At 27.4% G+C, this 25199-nt stretch overlaps 2 protein-coding genes across 3 annotated transcripts; one reads left to right on the plus strand and one right to left on the minus strand.

Moving 5' to 3' along the window:
- Positions 1-10800: 10800 nt before the first annotated feature.
- On the plus strand, positions 10801-17484 carry LOC106400411 (putative two-component response regulator ARR21). Of its 2 annotated transcripts, XM_048746709.1 has the most exons (9): positions 10806-12880; positions 13485-13661; positions 13912-14370; positions 14488-14564; positions 14920-16101; positions 16196-16315; positions 16870-16956; positions 17048-17092; positions 17186-17484. In XM_048746709.1, exons 1-9 carry the CDS (start codon positions 12757-12759, stop codon positions 17261-17263), a joined length of 2349 nt encoding a protein of 782 aa, XP_048602666.1. In that variant the 5' UTR covers positions 10806-12756; the 3' UTR covers positions 17264-17484. The 2 variants fall into 2 exon arrangements, with proteins under 2 accessions (XP_048602665.1, XP_048602666.1); XM_048746708.1 differs by having other exon boundaries at positions 10801-12880; positions 13912-14564.
- Positions 17485-17690: 206 nt separating this feature from the next.
- On the minus strand, positions 17691-21036 carry LOC125581377. Its single transcript, XM_048746710.1, has 4 exons — positions 19328-21036; positions 18956-18993; positions 18736-18878; positions 17691-18476 (listed from the first exon to the last, which is right to left on the minus strand). The coding sequence occupies exons 1-4, from the start codon at positions 19713-19715 to the stop codon at positions 18083-18085; spliced, it is 963 nt and encodes a 320-aa protein (XP_048602667.1). The 5' UTR covers positions 19716-21036; the 3' UTR covers positions 17691-18082.
- Positions 21037-25199: the final 4163 nt, after the last annotated feature.

Genomic DNA, 25199 nt, shown 5'->3' on the forward strand with positions numbered 1-25199 from the left:
AAAGAAAGAAATTATTGATATTTATAGGTGCGAGGGGGATACTGTGACGTCAGTGTTTTTGTGTGTTATTAAATGCTTTGTCTTTATTTGTGGATAAATCAATTACCGATTCCACGGTTTTTTTTTTCTTTTTCTTTTCTGAAAATTAAACTTATTAATTAAACTGAAAAAATAATTTTTTTTATAAACCTGCTGAATCAAACCGAATTTCTTACTAAACAAATCAAAATTTGGTTTGGTTCGATCCAAAATCCCAGGCCTAGACTCTACTAATTGTGATTTTGGTTTGGTTCGATTCAAAATACAAGAATTGTCCGTTACAAACTTCATCAAAGAACCGACCCTTTCATCATCTTTTTTCTTTTTAGTTACCTCCCGGCCGTTTCATCATTTTAGTGAAACGGTCACAGTTTATTGGGGAAAGCTGGTGGGATCTGTGAGACCCATGACAACTTTAATAACAATGCCAAATGCTATTAGCTGTATAGGCAAGTAATTTTAAAGGTAATTTGGCTTTTTCTTAGTTGTTAAAGATGTTTTTTTAAGATGGTATTTCAAACAGTTTAAACTACATATTCTTTTTTTTTTGGAACTTTTACATATTCTTTTACTTTTAAACTAAAAAAACTGCAGATTCTTGTTGATAAAGAAACCGAGCGTTTCATCATCTTAAAGCAGCAATATAAAAAAAAATTGATTATTGGCTTATGCCTAAAGAAAATGGAAAAAAAACGTTGACAAACAAAATAAAAGAAGAAAAGAAATACGTTACGTAACACTATAGGTCGACAACAATATAAAAATGAAACATATAAATATAAATAAATTTAGCTTCATAAAAATACAAAATATAAATTTAGCTGCAACTGACTAAAAAATTATATCTTTCAATAAAACAAATTCTGGCAAAGCCACACGAAATTTATTTGACACATAGTAAATTAATTTTTATTAATAGATGTACTTAACTTTTCAGAAAAAGTCTATTTAAACTAATATGTTCAGTAAAAAAATCTTTGTACAGTTCTTTTCGTTTTGTAGAGAGTGGAGTTGTTTGACATGAACACACAAATTTGAAGCGGTGAAGATTGTCTTATTATGAAGAGTGTGGCAGTACAACATTTTAAGTGATGTCTATGAGTGACACAGCTTCAAGGTGCATGGAGATGCATTTGTATTCTCTAGTGTTTATTGGTTTTGGTAGTTTTTGGAGAAGGAATATATGTATCATCTAAATTGTCTTCTACTTAATATATGATTTTGGATGTATAGAAACGGACATTACCATCTTAGCGTAACCGTTTTCTTTAGTCTACACGATTCCATCCTCGAGCATATCGGTTTGGTCTTTTGTGATAGGTCGTGTTCTCTGTGTGCCAAATGCCATTTGCCTATTGCATGCCAAAGACCAAAAACATGCAATTTCGGTTTGTAACTGCAAAACAAAAACCTTCTGTAACTGAAATAGAACTTTACTTTTTAAAACACATTGTTATTTTTTTAATTTTAATACATTTGTTTTAGTTTTATCCTTCACATAATTTATTGATTATGCTTTTAAACATAGAAGATTCCAGCATTTCATTTTGAAAGGACATGCAAGCCAATTCGCCTACATTTCTCCTAACAAAACGATAATAAAAAGATTTTATATATTACTTTTGGAGGAAGTATAATTGGATAATGTATGTGTAAGTCACTTTGGGTATCTAAATATGATGGAATGTCTTGACTTCTTCCTTCAATTAACACTACAACTAGTAAGTCATGTACAAGTCCTTTTTTGATCCACTTTGTCACTTTACTAGAAAGCATCTTCTTTGTTGATGCTTAGAGATGAACTACACAAGATAGTATGTAATGTCGGATTTGCTATATGGATAGCGCTTTTAAAGGAAAGTGACATTATTGAGTGGATTTTATAACCCTAAATATAGAAGCTGGTCCACAATCTGTCTTTCCTGTTGACGTCTAATCCATCAGTGATGTAAGATTTTGGTTGGAAAGAAATGTGTAAGCGACATCGATAGACATTAGCTTTTAAACTAGTGAGTTCCATTGTCTCTAGTGAATAATGATAAGAAAACATGAATCACGCACTACCTTTTTGCATATGCATAGCACCATATTGTCATATGAACTAATACCACGAATCATACATTGTAATTTGAACAAGTGATCAGTCGATCTGTAACTACATGTTTAGTTGCATTATCGACAACATTAATGGTATGATATTTTGACTGCAATGATATAACAAATATGTAAACAGTTATTACAAATATAAACATTTTCTATATTTACCTAGCTGTACCAATCGAAAAAACTATTTCCATTTTATGCGTCACAATTTACAATATATACACATGCTAGGTTGATTCTATGGGATTAGAATTTAGTATGTAGTATTTCTGTGCATTTTATGCGTCACAATTTTCTATATTTTAGTTGTTTGTTTGTTATAACTTAGGAACTTCTAACTCGAAGGCGTATCTATTTGATATCTTATAAAAATTTGATTCAGGATTTCGTTTATATTTACCTATGGGTCTATGATAATGTTTAGACCCAAACGATATGGGCCCATAAATCGAAGATGATTGATCTGTATATTAAAACGAAAGCTATGCTACAGCCAAAAGGTTGAAGTCTATATATAAAAGAGTGAACAAATCAGTTTTAAGAAATTTGAGATATAATCGTATATTATGTATTCGGTAATATGGGTTATACATTATGATCTATGTATTAGATTCTAATAATGTCGATACCCGAATCTCGTTTGCATTCAGGAGAATTCAAACATATGCGAATATTAGTATTTTTTCAATTTTAAAGTATTTGTTTGTTAATGTATATTTCCATCTTAATAGTTTTTTTACCTAATACATTTTATAATTCACTTTTTTATCGATGTCATTCAATATTCATATATACTATGTGACTTTTATGCGTTTATATATGGATACAAATATTTACAAAATACATAACTTAGCATAATTTATTAATATTTTATTTTCAATTTTAAAAGTTTTAAATAGTTTTGTAATATAATTTTATATATTAAAAATAATAGGATATTATTTTAAATATATATGTAACTTTTCTCATAAAAATTTATCGGTTCACTTTTTTGAATATTAAATTACATATATTCCTCATAATTATACTGTAATTGTTTCGTAATTCTAAATAGATTAAAATTAAATTAATCATTTTCTTGCTTTTAGCTTGGTTTAGTTTGTTGGACTTATAATATATTTTTGTTAGATTATATATAGTTTGATATATATATTAATTTAGAAAAATATTGTCGGTTTAAAATTGCATAACTATATAATAATATTATATGGCTGACTTAGTTATGCCTTTTATTTTGAGTATAAGAATCATGATGGTCACTTACTCATTATTTAAGTATATTGAGTTGTATATATTCGTTTAAAATGAATCACAACTATTGTTTTGTTCTAATCAGATTAAGGGTGTTTTTCAAAACCAACCCATATTTTCAAGTCAAACCCAAAACCAACCCTTTTTTTTTTGTCCATACTATTCATCAATAAAATTTCCATATTATCCTTATATTTTTGAATTATTCACAAAATTGCCATTTTATTTATTTTTTTTATTAATTTCGAAATTAACAAAAAACCAAATACACCCTAACAATTTCTTCTTATTTACAAAAATGCCATCATCATCAATTTTTTCAACCACCATGAACCACCATTTTTGAGCTCTAAAACTCTAGAATTCAATTTTCAACCACTTTTTTTCTCATTCTAACCCAAAAAACTACATTTCTTCTCATCTCTTCTACATTTCCATCTAAAAAACTCTCATAACTATCATTTTCATAATCATAAACTTCATATTTTCGAGTTTCTTCATTAGTGAATCGTTAAAGATGCTTTTTTTTGCTCATATTTGGAGTTTGGACGGTTGAAAAGGTTGGAAACGAGCTTTACACATGAAAAAGGTAACTATTTACATGGTTTTCGTTCTTTTTCAGATCTGTGTCGCGACGGTAGACTGTTTTGTATGTCTACGCCTCCGTAGAGACTTACGATGCAGTCTATTTGTCAACGCACGGGTTAGTTTTGCAATTGACCAGACAATTTTTTTTTCTAACGCAGACTTCCCCAGTAGTCTCCGTCTTTACCTTTGACAACAAAAATAAAATTTTCGGTAGACTTACTAAGACGTCTACCTAAAAGAGGTTAGTTTTTCATTTGACCAAACTTTTGACTTTTCAAAATAGACTTCAACGGAAGTCTACAAAATGTAGACTGCCACCGAAGTCTATAAAAGGTCAGTTTTGCATTTGACCAAAACTTTGACTTCGTGGAATAGGTTAGTTTTGTGTTTGACCAAAAAGTTTAAAAAGCAATAAAAAATTTATTAAATTGTAGACTTCATATGCAGTCTTCTTATCTTAAAAAAAAAATGTAGACTGCGTATAAAGTCTACTTTTTTATTTTGGTCAAATGCAAAACCAACCTGTCGGATTTGAGAGTAGACTTCACAAGAAGTCTACACACCCGTAGACGTTCATTTCAATCTACTGATTTGAAGTCAAACTTGGTCAATTGCAAAACTAACCTCTTTCAAAAAAATTCAAACATGTAGACTGCATATGAAGTCTAGTTCTGAAAGTCAAATCTTGGATGAATTCTGGTCAATTGCAAAAAGTAACATTTTTAAATTGTAGACTGAAATGAAAGTCTACATGTACAAAATCACAACTTTTATTCAACTATAGAAAGCAACCCGTAAAATGGTCAATTGCAAAAACCAACCCAAAGAGTAGACCTATTTGACAGTCTACGTCTGTAAACTGAAAAGAACGTCTACATCTTCAGAGACTGAATATTAAGTCTGCATAGAAAAATCTATAAAAATGTGAATTTGTGTATTATTCATTAAATTTTTCTAGTTTTTTTGTTTGACAGTGTGTGTTAGTTAATCCTAATGGGTTTGAGTGATTTTGAAAAGAATTTTTTTAATAATTATGAAGGTATAATTCATTTAATTTGACAATGTTGTTAGCTAATAATTGTAGACGTATTTGTAAGTCTTCGTTTATAGTTTTGCTAATAAGGTTGAACTTGTTTTAAAGCTGAAGTCGGTGACTGTGGAATATAAATTTACATTCTCAGCATATAAGACAACGAAAACTCTGTATGTGGCTAAGTATCGTGTTCAAGGATGTGGTTGGAAACTTAGAGCGAGTGTGAAGCATGGGTCAAAGATATTTTGGGTGACAAAATATTCGAAAAGGATGAAGAATCGGAAAGGTTGAAGAATGTTCCTTGTGCATGATGGCTGTACACATGGTAAACTTCTTGAAATGACACAAGAAGATTATGATCTGGACAACAAAATTGAGAAGATTGTGCTAACCTATTCCTTACCAAACATCATTTAAAACAAATGACTCTGAATAGGAAAATACTCCTCTTATGCCAGTCACGAATAATCGACAAGTACGGAACTTGATCGAGTTATCTAAGACACACTTTGTACGCCTTTGTGTATCAAGCCTGCGCCAAATACACTAAATTTTTTTGGATTGACTATATTTTAGATAATAAGTGTAGACGTTTTTGTAAATCTACAAATGTAGACTGCAGTTGAAGTCTACGTCGTAAATTCTATTAAAAGTGTATTTGTGTATTATTCATCATATTTTTTCATGATTTAATTATTTTACAGTGTATGTTAGTAAAATTTTAATGGTCTTGGATGAATTTCACAATTTAATGTGTTATAATTATACACTTGATACTTATTGCAAATTGTTTTGATTAGTGTTATTCTTGAAAAATTTTGGGAAAATTTTGTATAGATTTTCTTCTTCTCACATGTATGTTAGTTTTTATTTTAGCTTATGGTGGTTTTACTTGTTTGGTTGGTTAGATCTTGTGAAAAATTGATATCTAACAAAAAATTAATAATATCATACAAGTGAAAACAACTAAAAATGAATACAATGTTTATAGATTATGCATTAAAAAATTATTTAAAAATTAATATTTTATTATGAAAGTTATTACAAAGCAATATATTAAAAAGTATTATTGAGTATGTTTGATTTTTCATAATCTTGATGCTTCAAATAAAGTCTTGGAAAAAGTACCTGCAAAATAAGATAGAGTTATGAGAAAAACATAAGATAAAAACTGAAATCATATTTTAGTAGACCTTTTATTAAGTCTACGTAAAGTTATTGTTTAGTAGACTTTAGTTGAAGTCTACACTAATGGAAAATTTTCATATCTAAAAGTGTGCATTTAGAAAATTTGAAAATACTTTGTTCTGGAAAATATTTCAAAAATAGTTTTTTGTCATCCTTGTAACAAAGCAAAAAGATAATGTATGAATCTATAAATTTAGTTCATTATAAACACAAAATATCTTATAATGAATATATGGAAAGCTTACATTTTTGGGAAGATGATTTGAAAACATTGGAAGAGAATACCTGCAAAATAAAATAAAATTATGAAAAATAAGATAAAAATTAAAATCATATTTGAGTAACTTCTAATGAAATATGCTTAAAAGTCAAGGCTAGTAGACTTCGTTTGAAGTCTACCAGCCGTAAGTTTTAAGTAGATTTCAAATGAAGTCTACTCTATAAAAAAAAATAGATCTGAAAAATAAATACACTAAAAATATGAAATAAGTTTAAATCTAAAAAACTTTTAAAAATATTATTTAGTAGACAAAATAGTTATAAATTAAAGACATATTAATATGAATTTTAATATGTAACTTTATTTGAATATAAATACTAGAACACATATTTTAAATCTATAGATGTAAACCTTACATTTCTAGGAGGAGAAGAGAACAACTATGGAAGAAAATACCTGCAAAATAAGATAAAAATATTAAAAAACATAGAAAAAAAATTAAAGTCATATTTTTGTAGACTTCCAATGAAGTATGCTTAAACTTTGTGGTTTAGTAAACTTCATATGAAGTCTGCAAGCTTTAGTAAACTTCTTTAGAAGTCTACACTGTCTGATAATTTTCAGATCTGAAAAAATCTATATATTTTGAAATGTGAAAATAATTTTAAATCTGAAAATAATTTTCATAATAGAATTTATAAGGTAAACTAGTAGCAAATTAATGTAGAGAGCTTGATCTATAAATTTATTTGAATATAAACATATAAATACATATTTAAAATCTATTAATCTAAAACTTACATTTTTAGAGGAGATGATGAAATCCATGAGTGATAATACCTACCAAAAAAAGATAATATTGTGAGAAATAAACATAAAAATACACATTTAAAATCTATAGATCTAAAACTTACATTTTTTAAAGGAGAAGATGAAAACCATGAATCATAATATCTAAAATGACAAGATAATATTGTGAGAAAGACTTGAGAAAATTTTAGAGAGAAAGAAGATAATGAGAGAGATTTGGAAACAATTGAGAGAATTTTAGAGAGAAGAGAGAAAGTTTTAGAGAGAAGGGAGAGAGTTTTAAAAACTTGTGCAGCCACTTTAGAGAGAGATTGTATAAATTTTGTTTATATAGGGAGACACAAATGTAACTAGGTTAAAATTTACGATACTGTAGACTTCGTTTGAAGTCTACTAAAATTAAAATTTTGGAGTAGATCTTACTATAACATAGTAGTCCTTTTTGGAAGTCTACTATAATAATTTAATTATTGTTATTTATTCTTTATTATTTTAGTAATTTTAATATATGATTTATTAAATTTATTTCTTTATTTTTTAATAGTTATAGTATATGATTTCACTTTTTTATTCGTAAGGAACTTAACTTAGTTTAAATATAATAATTTTTTGTAAAACAAATTGAAAAATATAGACTGAAAAAGACGTCTTCAGATAAATAGACTTTATTGTAGGTCTACGAAACCCTAAACCACAAATCTCAAACCCTAAATGTTTTGCTTGATAATCAAAAGTCTCATTTATACAAAATATAAACTACTAAAAATTAGTATGCAGATTTAAGTTAATAAAACAAAAAAAAAAACAAAATCTAAAATCTAACCCTATGAAATCAACTACTAAAAGACATAACATGTTAGAACCTTTTGTTTCTAAACTATGAACATAGTCTAACACATGATAACTAAATTAGTATATATTCTTCAAAATTGTTCGATTATATGAAATTTTAATTTATTTACTTCATATTATCCATTATATTGATGATTAGTTAAAAATATCACAATAATTATTTTTATACATTTTCAAAATTAAATTATTAGATCAAATTAGAGTGTAGACTACAAAACAAGTCTATAAAGTAGACTTCGTAGGAAGTCTATATATATGTAGACTTCTTTTATTACATGTAGACTTGCAAAGGATAGAAACGTAAAATACATTTCTGTTTTTTGTTTGGTCATAAGGGTTAAATAGTACTTTCATTACTCCTTTAGGTTGGTTTTGCATTTGACTGAAAGTGGGGTATACTTTTACATTTGACTTGAATATTTGGGTTAGTTTTAGCAAATGTCCCTCAGATTAAACTGATTAATTTTTATTGTATTTATTTTAGTTTAATTTTTATATTTGAAAGTATATTATTTATTTTTTAAATAAAATATTTATACTTTTTTGAAACTATGTTTTATGTATAGAAACCTATATATTTTAAAAATCATAGATTTCTTCTTTTATTTATCTTGTGTTATGAAAATATGAAAAAAATTAAAAGTTGTTATGAATATATACTTATAACTTATAATATCTATATATAATTACTAAATATAGATCACCTAGATGAATGCATATATCTAGATATTATAAGTAAATAAAATAAAAATATTATTTATATACATGCATGAACACGGGAGACTCAACTAAAAGTAAAAGTAATTTGTATATATATATATATATTACTTCTTAATTTTTTGTAACTTAAAAAACTGATCAAAATTTATTTGGCTAAAACATTTACTTTATATTTTAATTTGATCGCACATGTTTATTATATATTACTTTTAAAAAATATATAATCTGTTCATGCTATTTAAAATACTTTTATTTGGTTAAAATTATTTTAATAGTGATAATATTGTTTTATCTTTTGAAATAAGAATCTAAAATCTTTTGTGAAATTATATATATATATCTCTGTATTTTAAAGCTTATAGATATTTTCCTTTCCTATTTATGCTGTTTTATAAAAATATTAAGAAAATTAAAATCTGTTATGTATGTAAGATCTATGTATTTTATATATGTTTACATTTTATTATTTATTTTATTGTTAAAAACTAAACCATAAATTATAATTAAAATATTTAGGAAAAAAATAAAATAAAAATAGTTTATGATAATTATTAGTTCATCAAAGTTAATTTTGCAATTAACTATTATGAGACCAACACGTAAAAATTGACTTTTCAAATAATATTATATAGATAACCTAAATATTCTTTATATATCGCGTAATCTAATAAATAATGTTTATGTATTTATGATTGAATTTTTCTAAACAAAGTCAGCCTTTCTTTTTTCTTTAACCAAAAAAAAAACTTTTCTTTCATCCGTACAGCAGTACCATGCGTTACGGTTAATAATACCCAAACATAAGTTTAAATGCATGGGAGTAAATGAGAGACTTACTCTTCAATATAATTTGTATGCTTACAGAACAATTTGGGTTATTGTAAATAATACTTTTCTGTTTTATAAATTTGCCATTATGACATTTTTTTCTTATTATATAAAGAGGATTATTTTGATAATCTCAATATAATATATAATTGCTTTAGTTTTAATAATAATTGTAAAATAAATTGATACTACAAATAATTTATCTATCTCAATTAATATTGGTTAAATAGATATAACAAATAAAAAGTAAATGAATTTAAAAAAAAAGAGCATGGTTGACTATTAAATGAATTTAAATATTGGTCTAATCTATGTAGAAAATGTTAAAGTTACACTCTTTATGAGCATGGTTGACTCAATAATTTTCTAGACTTTAGGGCAATACAAAACTAATACCCTTTAAACTTTGTTTTAATGTTTAATAATCTTTTAAAATATTATACATAATTTTTGAAATAATATTGCGATAAGATTTAAAATATATTCATATAAAATATTTTGGGCCTTTTATTATATTTTTTAAATAAAAGTACAGATAATTTCAAATTTCAAAGTTTTAACTATGTTGGATTAGATTCGAAAATATCACACCGTTTGTTCCTTATTTAAACCGTTTTTTGTTCGTGAAACAGAAAAGAATATTAATAAAATATTCAGAATGGTTTAAGAAACTTAGTTTCTCCTAATTATTAAATCATGCTAACATACTTTATTTTCCCCATGATTAAAAACTACTTATTTTTACATGCTTCTTTCTCCTAATTTTTTTTTTTTTTCTGAAACACACTTCTTTCTCCTAATTACAAACTACTTTTGCGTTCTTAACCACAAAGTACTGGAGCCTAAATAAACTGAAAACCATTAAATAGCCATTTATCAGCAAATCAAGTGTCTTGCATGCAGCTTAACTTGTTCACTTTTTTCTTGCATACGTGTTAATATAACATTAGATTCTCATCACTTGTTTCCTTAACGTACTTTTTTCTGACAAAGGGCTTAATCCTTAACGTATATTTTCACGTACTTTTAAACTAGACGGACAATATTTTGACAACTAGACTGTAGACGTTGAGAATAACTGACTACATTTTGACTTTTGATTAAAGGCGAAAAGAAAAAGAAATCGCTAACTAAAGATTAATATTTATTGTTTTCTTTAAAAACAAAAGATTAAGAATTATTGCAAAATATAATATTTTAAAAGAAAATGTTGAGTTTTAATAAATGACAGTGATTATTTTATACATGAATATAAGCAAATAAAAAGTCGTGGAAACTATTTATAAGATTCTTTGAAAAATGATTTAAGAGATTGTCAAAAATGGTAAAAAAATAATATTATCATGTTCTAAAATACGACAAAATATATTATTATGATGTTTTGTCAACTTTTATTATGATATTTGAACATTATTTTTAAAATAATATGTTATAATTCACTGTGTAAAAATTGTTAGTTAAAATCAAGCATTCAATTTTTAATCGATGATTATTTAATGATGATAAATCTAAATTTTGGAGTAAAATATTTTTCTTTTACAGAGAAACTTTTAATAATTAATTAATTACTAATTTAGTTTACAAGAAAATTTTAAATATAACTGATGAATAGTATGATTGATATTATATATTTTTAATATTTTAATTTTATTCATTATAATAACGACAAAATTGTCGTTAAATTGCTATATAACATTACATACTAAATTTTTACAGGTATTATACTGAAAAACTAGTTTTCAATATTCGAACCGCGACAAAAAATATCTTTGACACGGTTTATTGTCTTTAACGATCAAAACATTTAAGAATGTACAACGCTTTTAACACGCATAATTTTCATGCTATACAACAAAAAGATATTGTATATTGACAAAAAAAAAATTCATAAATTAAATAAGTAGGTAAAAATGTAATTTTATTCTTTAACGATCAAAACATTTAAGAATGTACAACGCTTTTAACACGCATAATTTTTATGCTATACAACAAAAAGATATTGTATATTGATAAAAAAAATTTCATAAATTAAATAAGTAGGTAAAAATGTAATTTCATAAATTATATATCTAAATGTTATTCCACAATTCATTAATCAAATTAAATGACGTTTTATATTCTACATTAAACAATAGTGACATTTTTATGGAGTATTTTTTTGTTATAGTGTGAAATCGTTAAAACCTGATCAAACAATTAAACTGAGAGAGGTATTTGTATTTTCAACTCATTCTTGTGGTTCCGTACGTGAAAAGACAATAACAAACAGTTTTGCTTTACCATGAGTTATTAAGAATCAACAGGTGCATATGTTCCTTTAAGTAATTTTGTTGTTTGGAGAACAAAATCTATCTCCTAATCTGCATAATATTTTTAATCAGGAAACCCGAAGAATATAGTTGTATATCAAATCTTAGTTTAAGCTACATTATGTAAATGTGAAGATCTTTCATCTCGGGATACAACTTTATTATAGAAATCAGAACTCTGATTTTTTACTATCGCGCAACTATTCTTTACAGTCGTGGTTTCAAAATTCCCCATTTGCATTTTGAAATCCTTAATCTTCCAATTTCATCCAACCAAACAACATTTTATCGTTTTCATAGTTTAAATAATTAGTATGACAGAAAATTTTGATTATATCACATTATTTTCTTATAGATTAACTTAACTGTATAATAACATTTTTATTTTACATACAATATTCAGTATTTTGTCCCTTTCTAACCCAAATCCAAACGAGATTTTTAAAATCTTATTGAAAATCAATCCTAAATGAGAAACAAAAGATCTTCAGAAAAAAAAAACAATTGCATATATTTTGTAGAACTAAAAAGATATATATTGGTAAATAGCATTAACTTTTGCTTACTTTAGTCTAGATTTTTACATAAATTAGCACACGGTATTTTGTTGTTGTATCTCTTTTTTCTAAATTAGTAAAACAAAAAAATATCATTATTATTTCTTTCTAAAATAAATTACATATGCACCACTACAACAATGCCAGATGTTATATTAGCGTGTCTACTTTAGGCCGCCTTTAAATTGAGTTTTCTGTAGCCTGAGTAGTTTATACAGACTTGAAAATACACAACAAAAATATACAAAGACTAGCAGAATGACTTTTGCCCAATCTCTCAACAACCAAAGCTCTGTCTTGAGAATCAATATTATGGTTGTTGATGATGATCCTGTCTCCCGTGAAATTGTGTCACGCATGCTTGAAAGATCCAAATACAGAGGTAAGGTTATCAAATACAATATGTTACTAAGTTCTTTGTAACTTCATTGATATTTGAAACCAATTAGCCGAACAGAAAGATAGTAAAATTTTAGCCCTTTCAAAAGTTACATTTTGTTGAATTTCAAAATTAAATTTCTTAATCATTAGGATGTGAAATCCAGTTACCTTCACACATCTAAATTTTCAATATAGAGATATTTCTATTTTGATGATTTTTAAACTAATAGTTTTGGTTGATACAAAAATACAACCAATGTACTATGTAAGTTTTCAAAAGTATATTGAACAAAAATGTAAAAAAAAAATTGATATGATATTTTTACCCAAAAAATGATATTTACATCGTGTTTTGCGTCACAACATGATTTTTTTTTGTTGGCTTTCAAAGTTTAAAACTAATGGATGTTCTTCAAGTCTACTTTTCTTATAAATAGTCAATCAGTTAGCCTTTCATAGCCTTTCAAATAAATTAGTGTATAACTAACATCCATTTTGCACTTTGTTCTCATTTTAAAAAGGTTAAAACAATTAAAAGTAATAATCTTTGTACTTTAATATTTTCCCATTACATTTGAATCTTTACTTTGGTCAAATGGCTTTAGATCCATCTATGGAGATCACAGTTATAGCTGTAAGAGACGCAAGGGAAGCATTGTCTACTCTTAAAATCCAAAGAAACAACATCGATCTTATAGTCACAGACTATTACATGCCTGGCATGAATGGTCTACAACTCAAACAACAAATCACTCGACAATTTGGCAACTTTCCGGTCATAGGTCTGTTTTTTTTTTTTTCTTTTACAACTTACATACAACTGAAAAATTATAATATTTTCTTAAAATAGTAATAATATTTTTCTACAAAATTATAAAATTTTCCTAAAAGTTGTTGTATTTTTTCTAAAACTTTTGGTAAGAAATTGTAATATTTTTTTTAAGAAACTATAATATTTTGAAGAAAAATTAAATTGTTTTGCTATAATTCTAAGTTTTAACTATTTTTCTTACATTTTATAAAATATGAAAGTTATGTCATCGGACACCAACAAAGAACAAGAGAGTTTAGCTTGTGGATCGGTGTGTTTCCTTCCAAAACCCATCAAACCGACTGACCTACCAAAGATCTACCAAGTTGCTTTTACTTATAAGAGGAAGGGTAAGTCCATATCAAGGACCGAGCACAACCACATGGATACAAATGTTAGCATCCCTCAGCAAATCCAGTTGCTTCCTGAACAAGCTAATGTCTCAAAGACCAAGAAGAACAAGAAGTTCTCATCTAAATCAGATTCACGATCTGTGAACAGTTTCAATGGAAGTTGTGATAGTACAGATGGTTCACGAAAAAATCGAAAAAGAAAATCAAACGGTGATTTTGGTGATGATGATGAGTCTTTGCCGCAGCCTTCCAAGAAGAGTAAGCTTTCGTGGTCGGACTACCTTCATGACCTTTTCTTACAAGCTATCCACCATATTGGTCTTGACAGTAAGTGTTTTGATTTTTTTTTTAATTATAACGTATTTATACAATACGCAATATACTGTTTATTTTCTTACATTTTCTTACAAACTTGTTTCTTTGCTGAACTTGAATCTTCCAAAGAGGCTGTGCCAAAGAAAATTTTAGAGTTCATGGACGTATCATACTTGACAAGAGAGAACGTTGCCAGCCATTTACAGGTTTGATCATCGATCTCTTTTTTAATGTTTTTTGATGTTTTAAACGGGATTATTATTTTTATTTTTAACAACAATTTATGTAAGTCAACATTAAACTAACGAAGTTTTAAGGAATATAGTAGTATTTTCGTTAAAGTAGTATTTTAAATACTCTGTTAAACAGTGTTAAAGAAATCTTAAAGTTAACTACCAATGGATTTAAATTGGTCTATTTTTCATTGACCTAGTTATAACTTTTTCTTCTATTCGTTTAAGTTGTGTGTTTTTTTCTAATTGCTCTCCATTTTTAAAAACTATAGATCACTAGATTGTGTATCACTCACCTTTAGTTAACTAAAAACTGTTTACCATACAGAAATATCGAAATTTTTTGAGGAAAGTCGCGGAAAATTCAGGCATGTTGCATGGAAGAGGCATGGAGCCGTACCATAGTAACTACACAACCTCTTCTTCTTGGTACGACACAGGTCTTAACAACAAATCTAGCTATTCCAAACCTAGACACGGTCTTGGACAGTCTAGGCTCTTATCCAACACATGTGAACCTGTCCGCTTCAACCAGATGCCTTACAACCACATGAACCGGTTATCTACCTATGAGCCGCACCGTACTGGATCAAACTTGACCATGCCCATCAAAAGCAACCTCAGTTTTTCAACGCAGCCATTGCAAAACGAAGGAAGTAGAAGCTTTCTTGAACCAACCGTGACGGCGAACAAAACTGGCCAAACATCTCAAGTTCTCGGGTTTGGACAACATGGAATGTCGGCTATAAATGGAAATAATTTCAACGACAACACGATGAGCAGCTATGCAAGTTCAACTTCTAATCAACCAAGAATTAACAGCCATGGAAGTTCGACTCCTAATCAACCAGGATTGAGGAGCTATGGATGTTCGATATCTAATCAACCAGGAATGAGTAGCTATGCAAGTGTATCTCCTAATCAACTAGGAATGAGCAGCTATGGAAGCTTAACTCCTTATCAACGAGGAATGAGCAGCCTTGGAAGCTTTACTCCTACTCAACCAGGAATGAGTAGCCATAGAAGCTTGACGCCTACTCAACAAGGAATGAGTAGCTATGGGAGTTTATCTCCTAGTCAACCAGGAGTGAGTACTCAACCAGGAATGAGCAGCAAGGGAAGCTTGACTCCTACTCAACGAGGAATGAGTAGCTATGGGAGTTTAACTTCTTATCAACCAGCATTGAGCACCCATGGAAGTTTATTTCCTAATCAACCAGGAATAAGCAGCCACACAAGCTTACCTCCTACTCAACCAGGAATGAGTAGCTTTGGAAGTTTAACAACTAATCATTCAGGAATGAGTAGCTACGAAAGTTTAACTCCTACTCAACCGGGGCCTAGCAATATCTCATACGGATTGCTCTTAAACAATGAAAACACTGCATATAAGCCTCAACCACATGCCTCTACAACTATACAACTGGATAATCTCAGCATGTATGATGACCTCGGCAATATTAACGAGATTCCTTGCGATTTAAGTAACTTTGACTTCGATCATGACAAGGTATATGTCTTCACATCCCAAAATGTTTCAATTATGTATATATACATGAACTATATGTTGTGAGATTTTCTTGTCTGATATGTGATACGAGCAGCAACAAGAAGAAGCAGTATCTGCCAACAAATTTGAGATCCCTGCAAATCTTGAGACTGAACTGAATCAGACTTCCTCTCTTGAAGAAGATGGTGACTGGACCTTTCTGAACATAAGTCAGGTACATACATATTATTAGGTGACCTTTAGCAATTACAAGATTGTATTTGAATGAACTTCCTATCATAAGATTATACATTATCATATGTTTGAGAATCTAGTGTGTGAAATTTTCTAACTAGATTTGTTACTATTAGAACTTTAGTAGATCTCTGCTACTCTTCTTATAAACAAATATAGGCATTGTATCTAGACATTTGTTCAATATATCTATATATTTAGAAGAAGATAGTGGCTGAATCTTTCTGAACCTAAATCCGGTACATACATATTATTAGGGGATTTAGCAATCACAAGATTGTATTTGAATCAACTTCCTATCAAAGATTATATACATCATCATATGTTTGAGAATATAATATTGTTGGAAATTTTCTAACTAAATTTGTTACTATTAGAACTTTAGTAGAAGATTTCTGCTACTCTTATAAGCAAATATATATATATGCATTGTATCTAGACATTTGTTCAATATATTATATCTATACATTTAGAAGGAGTACTTTCGATATATATAAAGTCTTATTGAATAATATATTTGACTTTGTTGCTAAGGGTCATTTTAATGAAAAAACATCAAACACTTTTGCTGCTCCGGAGACGAATGATCCAACTTTCAACAAAAACCCTAATCATGCTCAGGTACCTCTTATTTGTATTATTTTATAATATTTCCATGATATATCAACGATATTATTATTTTTAACTCTGAAACGTCGCATATATTTGGTAGGAACAAGATGTTCCAGATTTTGATTGGTCGTTGTTGGATTTAGAGGTAAAAGTTTAAACTATTTTTTCTATATAAGTTTATATTGCAGTTTATTGGTCATTGAATATTTTTTGATTAAATTTGTTTCTATATATCTAGAACTTGGCTAATGAGAACGACTTCATGGACTCAATGTTCACCAATGACAACTCAATGTTCACCAATGACATGAATTGAAAAGGGTTCGATCGATCCAAGATGTTCTCAACGGCAATGTTCTCAACGGCAATGCAAAGTAGTTTTTAAAGCAAATATATATAAAGAATAAGAGGTTTATAGATGTATGGTTTATGGTTGTGTAACATATTTCTAAGTGTTGGATATTATGTCTCTTTTTCTCAGCAAGTGTTAGATAATGTGAACTTTTCAATATATATAGTAATCTATATGGTTAGAAATGTCATGTGTTTGTGTTATAGTATGTATATATATATATATATACACACGTACGATCATGTGTTCTAAGTTGGATACTACAATATCATATAGTATCAAGTATAATACGTATGCATCAATGGTAAAAATCGACGATATTGTGAATAAAGTAAAATACTGTTTCTTTTTTAACATAAGCTACGATCAAAAACCATTTCAGGGGGCCTAAACCAATAATTTTACTACTAATGCTATCACTTATTTTTGTGAAAATAAAAACAAACTCTGCAGCAACAGATGGCAAGTTCCAGTATCCAAACCAACTGTAGTGTTAAGCTGTTATTAACCAAGCACTGGAATAAGAGTCACTTTCTGGTGACCACATGAGTTTCATTGTCAGATTCAGAACAACAGCTTACGGACAAAGATACTTATTACTGAGTACTGACCCAGCAACCATTTCAAAACAGGCCCGGGCCCAATAATGCATGCTTTTCATGGGATATATCGGGATTTTTTTTTTTTTGGATTCAATTTATTTTTTTAAATAATGATTTATTAAATGATTCCCAAAAGGGTATCTGAGTATATTAGGATATTTTGTAAAAAGGTAACTACGATTTACTGCAATACTCTTCCTTTCACATGACAAACTTCTAAATATTTCTTTAAAATTGAGTTGAAAATTTTATAAAAAGAAAGATATACAAAGAGAAAAAATAGATTAATGTCAAATTTGCTGGTTCTTTTGTTGATCGAAGCTAGCTTGATAGAACCACTTGCCTTTGGCAAACGCAGCAAACCTGCACAAGTGAGAGATAAAAGAAAAAGGGATAACTGCATCAGAGCTGATAGTAAATCTTGATGCAAGTAATCCAAGAAAAGGACAGAAAAGTCGATACTAGCCTTACTGCTTTTGAGCCAGGGACGAATGCAATCTTCATGGTACTTGTGAGTACAGGGTAAAATTATCATTTTCTCTCCACGAACATAATCTGACTGGCATATCAGACACCTGTTTCCCCAATCACATTGTAATTACTTCTTTACAACATTTGTGTAATCAAATTGTTTTTTCTTTTTCGTTTTAGAACTTGCATATGATTTCAAAAAATGGAAAAGCATAGTCTTGGTTTGTAGTGAGTGAACACATTATCCTTTTCAGTTTTTAAATCAGAAAATATGTATATTTTTAAAGGATAATATATAAAAGAATAATCTTCAAAAAAAAAAAATATATATATATAAAAGAATAAGAGAGAAAGTAAGAATACTTTTTATCTTCTATAGAAGGTTGAAACTTGATGGTAGGTAATTGAGAAATTTGTCTCTCTGTTAATCCTATACCACTTGAAATTCTTTCAGGCACTACACTCCGTTGGATTATTTCCTGTGACGTAGGAAGGATGAACATTTCCTATTTCAGACAAAAAGGTTAGTAGAGGAAATGCTAGCTATTGAAAAATTAATAGAATCTTTTTTATATACTCTTACATCGCGTGAATGTTGGCTAGGTCGATCCCTTGAGCGTTCTGCAAAAGTATATTAGAGGTTAATTAACCGGTGATAGACTGAACCGAGTTTTGGTTTACTCGGTTGGCTATACTAACTAAATAGCATCTAGTTGTTATATAGATTATGAGTTTATACGAATACTTATAATCCGGTTTGTGTAAATGTATCTAAACCGGTTTATAGCTTTAGTATATATATAGGAACGAACTGGCATTTTGTATAATTGAGCTGATAAATAACAACATTCATTTTCTCTAACGACTTTTCACTCTCGTCATCATCTTCCTCATGATCAAGCTCCAAATCATCTATAAATACGATTATACGATGCTTCCAAAAACATATCAATACCTGCAGAAGATGATAAACCTGAGGTTGAAGGAGGAGGGGTGTTAGAGGGCAAAGGCCTGCGTATTGGTCTCGGCCTATTTGTTGGTACAAAAAAACTCATCAACCACGATATTATCAACGACATAAAACATCTCCAGCAGAATTGTCTTCGGATGGTAGGTTGATGTTGAAACTGATGATGTTCCCCTGGAATGGAATTAAAGGTTACAGACATGGTAGCTTGGCCCTGAGGCTGATAATGATTCATCGTAGGATAAATGTTGTCAGACCAATGCTCCGGTGATACGAGCGGTGGAGTATCATCGTTTCTATCATGTCGTCTGCGATTTCCCTCGATTCTCCTGGTGATTTCATCAGCTTCACCGAACATGTAATTGTATCCACTCATCTTAAAATATCTATTCAAAAGTTATTTAATATTTTGAGAACTAGGGATGCGTTGATATAGTTGTGCGGTATGACATTTTTATATGTATCGTACTATTTCATTGAATTGCTGGTTATCGTGATTGATCAGTCTTAAATTAAAGCATGTAGGGATCTTTAAGGCTGTAACCGGTACTAAAAATGGAATAAAAGGAATGAAATATGAAAAAATAGAGTGTATTTTATTCTATATTTGTGATCAAAATTGAATAATTATTGATAAAGATAATAAAAATTATGATCAAAATCTGACAGTAAATCTTTAGATATCAAGTAAATACTAATATATAGATATGGATTAGATATTTAGATATTCATTTAAGTACATTAATCTATCTTATTAAGACATCTATCGATCTTATTAAAACAGAAAAATTGCATTGGATCTTACATTTAGTCATGTAATATTACATAAAATGACATTAGTAATTAATGAAAATATTATACATTAGAAACTCTATAATCAATATTCTATAAACTAATAAATACCATAAATTAATAAATTTTTCTAGTCTCAAATTAGACCGGCTCAAAATATAACACAAATAAATAAAATAATAAAATAATAACTTTTTAGAAAATCCAATGTAATGGTCTCATTAAAATTATAAATTAATAATTTATATGTATAAATATTTTATATAAGTACAAACCAACCATTATATTTTTTTTTATATTCATAATCAAATTATCTTTATATTTTCTTAACATTTAGTATATTTTGATGAGATTTAGTAAATTATATCTAAAACAACATTTATATTCTATGAAACATAGTTTATACACACCAAATAATATAATTAAACTAATATAAATTATAAATTTCTATAAGTTAATTAATGTATATATACTAAAATCTAATATTTTCTTACTTTAAGAAAATATATATCTTAAAATATAAAAATCCAAAAAATGAATTTTTTTTTGTAAATTAATAACTCTATAAATTAATAAAATATCAAAATCCCAAAATTATTAATTTATAGATTTTTTACTGTAACTTATAAAACTAAATCTAACTTATAAAACAAAATAAAAAATAAGTATAAATTTTTGGGGTTTAGATACTACAAAATAATTTCATTTAATATGAAATCAATTAAATTAATAGATTTTATTTATATTTTCATAAATATAAAATTATATTCGTTTATACTCAAATAAGTTTTATAATTCAAAATTTATCAAAAATATATATCACAAAATTTATCAAATAAATTGCAGAAATTTAGTTTAAAATTCATAATGAAAAGATTAAAATGTTTGAAAGTAAAAGTTAATGTTATAAAACTTCATGTAATTTCTAAATAAGTGGACTTACCATTATAAAATCGATATTTTCTAGAGAAACATAGACAACAAAGGTTCCAAACCTATTTGACCATCATCATATGTTAGTTTAGGATGCAACTATGCATTGAAACAATATTGTTATAATTTTTAATTTTTCAAAATTTATGTATAAACCCATACAAAATATCAAGTTTTACGTTAAACGCTCTATATACTGAAGCCTAAACTTTTTAGTGTTGTGTTAAAATTTCTAACCATATTCTACTTTTGTATTAATGTATGTTAAACTCTCTTTCATAGTATATAGGAATCGTTATAATTTTTTCTCAATTAATTTAGTAAAAAATCATAACACTCCCTAAATAAGTGGAATAACCACTATAGAATCAGTATTTTCTTGAAAAACAGAGACAACAAAGACTCCAAACCTCTTTAAACATCATCATATGTTAGTGCATAATGCAATTATGCATTAAAACAATAATGTCAATTTTTTTGAAATTTTCTCAAAATCTATGTGTTAACCCCTATGAAAATATTAAATTTTTGGTAAATTCTTTATATAATGAAGCTTATAATTTTTAGCAATTTTAAAATTTGTAACCACATTCTAAATTTGTATTCATGTTATTTAAGTGGTACACGTGCATCTTTCTAATTTTATATCAATTAATTTTGTAAAACTTCATGTAATCCCTAAATAAATGGACTTACCATTATATAATTGCTATTTTCTAGAGAAACATAGATAACAAAGGTTTCAAGCCTCTTTGACCATCATCATATGTTAGTTTATGATGCAACTATGCATTGAAACAATATTGTTATGTTTTTGAATTTTTTCAAAATCTATGTATTAACCCATACGAAATATTGAGTTTTACGTTAAACGCTCTATATACTGAAGCCTAAAATTTTTAGTGTTATTTTCAAATTTCTAACCACATTCTACCTTTGTATTAATGTATGTTAAACTCTCTTTCATGGTATATGAGAATCGTTATGATTTGTTTTATCAATTAACTTAGTAAAACTGCATAGGTGGAATAACCACTATAGAATCGTTATTTTCTTGAAAAATAGAGATAACAAAGGCTCCAAACCTCTTTGAGCATCATCATATGTTAGTGCATGATGCAACTATGTATTGAAAAAGTAATGTCAATTTTTTTGAAATTTTCTCAAAATCTATGTGTTAACCCATACGAAAATATTGAGTTTTTGGTAAATATTTTATATACTGAAGCCTATAATATTTAGCGTTATTTTAAAATTTGTAACCACATTCTAAATTTGTATTAATGTTATTTAAACTATTTTTCATGGTACATGGGCATCTTTCTAAATTTATATCAATTAATTTTGTAAAACTTCATGTAATCCCTAAATAAGTGGACTTACCATTAAAACATTGCTATTTTCTAGAGAAACATAGACAACAAAAGTTTCAAGCCTCTTTTACCATCATCATATGTTAGTTTAGGATGCAACTATGCATTAAAACAATATTGTTATGCTTTTAATTTTTTCAAAATCTATGTATAAACCCATACGAAATATTGAGTTTTACGTTAAACACTCTATATAGTGAAGCCTTAACTTTTAAGTGTTGTTTTAAAATTTCTAACCACATTCTACCTTTGTATTAATGTATGTAAAACTCTCTTTCATGGTATATAAGAATCGTTATAATTTTTTTATCAATTAATTTAGTAAAACTTCATAACACTCCCTAAATAGGTGGAATAACCACTCTAGAATCGCTATTTTCTTGAAAAACGGAAACAACAAAGGCTCCAAACCTCTTTAAACATCATCATATGTTAGTGCATGATGAAACTATTCATTAAAACAATAATGTCAATTTTTTTGAAATTTTCTCAAAATCTATGTGTAACCCCTACGAAAATATTGAGTTTTTGGAAAATTCTTTATATACTGAAGCCTATAATCTTTAATGTTGTTTTAAAATTTCTAACCACATTCTACCTCTGTATTAATGTATGTTAAACTCTCTTTCATTGTATATAATTTTTTTATCAATTAATTTATTAAAACTTCGTAACACTCCTTAAATACGTGGAATAACCACTATAAAATCGCTATCTTCTTGAAAAACGGAAATATCAAAGACTTCAAACCTCTTTGAACATCATCATATGTTAGTGCATAATGCAACTATGCATTGAAAATGTAATGTCAATTTTTTTGAAATTTTCTCAAAATCTATGTGTTAACCCATACGAAAATATTGAGTTTTTCGTAATGTTTTACATACTGAAGCCTATATAATCTTTAGCGTTATTTTTTAAAATTTGTAACCACATTCTAAATTTGTAATAATGTTATTTAAACTCTCTTTATGGTACATGGGCATTTTCTAATTTTATATCAATTAATTTTGTAGAACTTCTTGTAATTCCTAAATAAGTGGACTTACCATTAAAAAATCACTATTTTCTAGAGAAACATAGACAACAAATATTTCAAGCCTATTTAACCATCATCATATGTTAGTTTAGGATGCAACTATGTATTAAAATAATATTGTTATGTTTTTAAATTTTTTCAAAATCTACGTATAAACCCATATGCAATATTGAGTTTTATGTTTAAACGCTCTATATACTGAAGCCTAAACTTTTTAGTGTTGTTTTAAAATTTCTAGCCACATTCTACCTTTGTATTAATGTATGTTAAACTCTCTTTCATGGTATATGGGAATCGTTATAATTTTTTTATCAACTAATTTAGTAAGATGCAACTATGCATTAAAACAGTATTGTTAAATTTTTTGAAATTTTCTCAAAATCTATGTGTTAACAACCCTTACGAAAATATTTAGATTTTGGTAAATGTTTTCTATACTGAAGCCTATAATCTTTAGCGTTATTTTAAAACAGTATTGTTAAATTTTTTGAAATTTTCTCAAAATCTGTATGTTAACAACCCTTACGAAAATATTTAGATTTTGGTAAATGTTTTCTATACTGAAGCCTATAATCTTTAGCGTTATTTTAAAATTTGTAACCACATTCTAAATTTGTACTAATGTTATTTAAACTCTCTTTCATGGTACATGAGCATCTTTCTAATTTTATACCAATTAATATTTTCAAAACTTCATGTCATCCCTAAATTAGTGGACTTACCATTATAAGATCGCTATTTTCTAGAGAAACATAGACAACAAAGGTTTCAAGCCTCTTTGACCATCGTCATATGTTATTTTAGGATGCAGCTATGCATTAAAACAATATTATTATATTTTTGATTTTTTTCAAAATCTATGTATAAACCCATACAAAATATTGAGTTTTACGTTAAACGTTCTATATACTGGAGCCTAAACTTTTTAGTGTTGTTTTCAAATTTTTATCCACATTCTACTTTTGAATAAATGTAAGTTAAACTCTCTTTTATGGAATATGGAAATCGTTATAATTTGTTAATCAATTAATTTAGTAAAACTTTATAATACCCCCTAAATAGGTGGAATAACCACTGTAGAATCGCTATTTTCTTAAAAAACGGAGATAACAATGACTCCAAACCTCTTTAAACATCATCATATGTTAGTGCATGATGCAACTATGCATTAAAAAATAATGTCAATTTTTTTGAAATTTTCGCAAAATTTATGTGTTAATCCTCTACGAAAATATTGAGTTTTTGGTAAATTTTTTATATACTGATTTATATACGTATGCCATATCATTTTACCCTTGAGGGCAATGCTTTTCTTATTCTTGTTGGTTTCTAGTGCTTCTTTCAATTTTGGTTGGCAACTTATGTAAACCCTCGGTCATAACAATTTCAACTCTATTCCATTTTATATTCTAAAACTCATTTGTAGTAAAATATATTTTAATTCTATTTTATTTTTAACTCTAAAAGAAAATTAAAAATGGATTTATTCCATTTTGGAGTAATCTTATTTTTTCATCATTCCATTTTTAACTTTAAATTAGGAATAGTATAAAACTTAATTAACTATTTTAAAGTTACTTTATTTTGAAATAAAAGATATAGTAACACATTAAAAATGTTCTTAGAATAATAATACGTACTTATATTAACAAAATTATATTTAAGTAATCTATGACCATTTCATCAGTCAATCCCCAATTCCTTTTGGAGCAAATAAATTAGT

Source organism: Brassica napus, chromosome C2 (assembly GCF_020379485.1).
Source record: "Brassica napus cultivar Da-Ae chromosome C2, Da-Ae, whole genome shotgun sequence".
NCBI lineage: Eukaryota > Viridiplantae > Streptophyta > Magnoliopsida > Brassicales > Brassicaceae > Brassica > Brassica napus.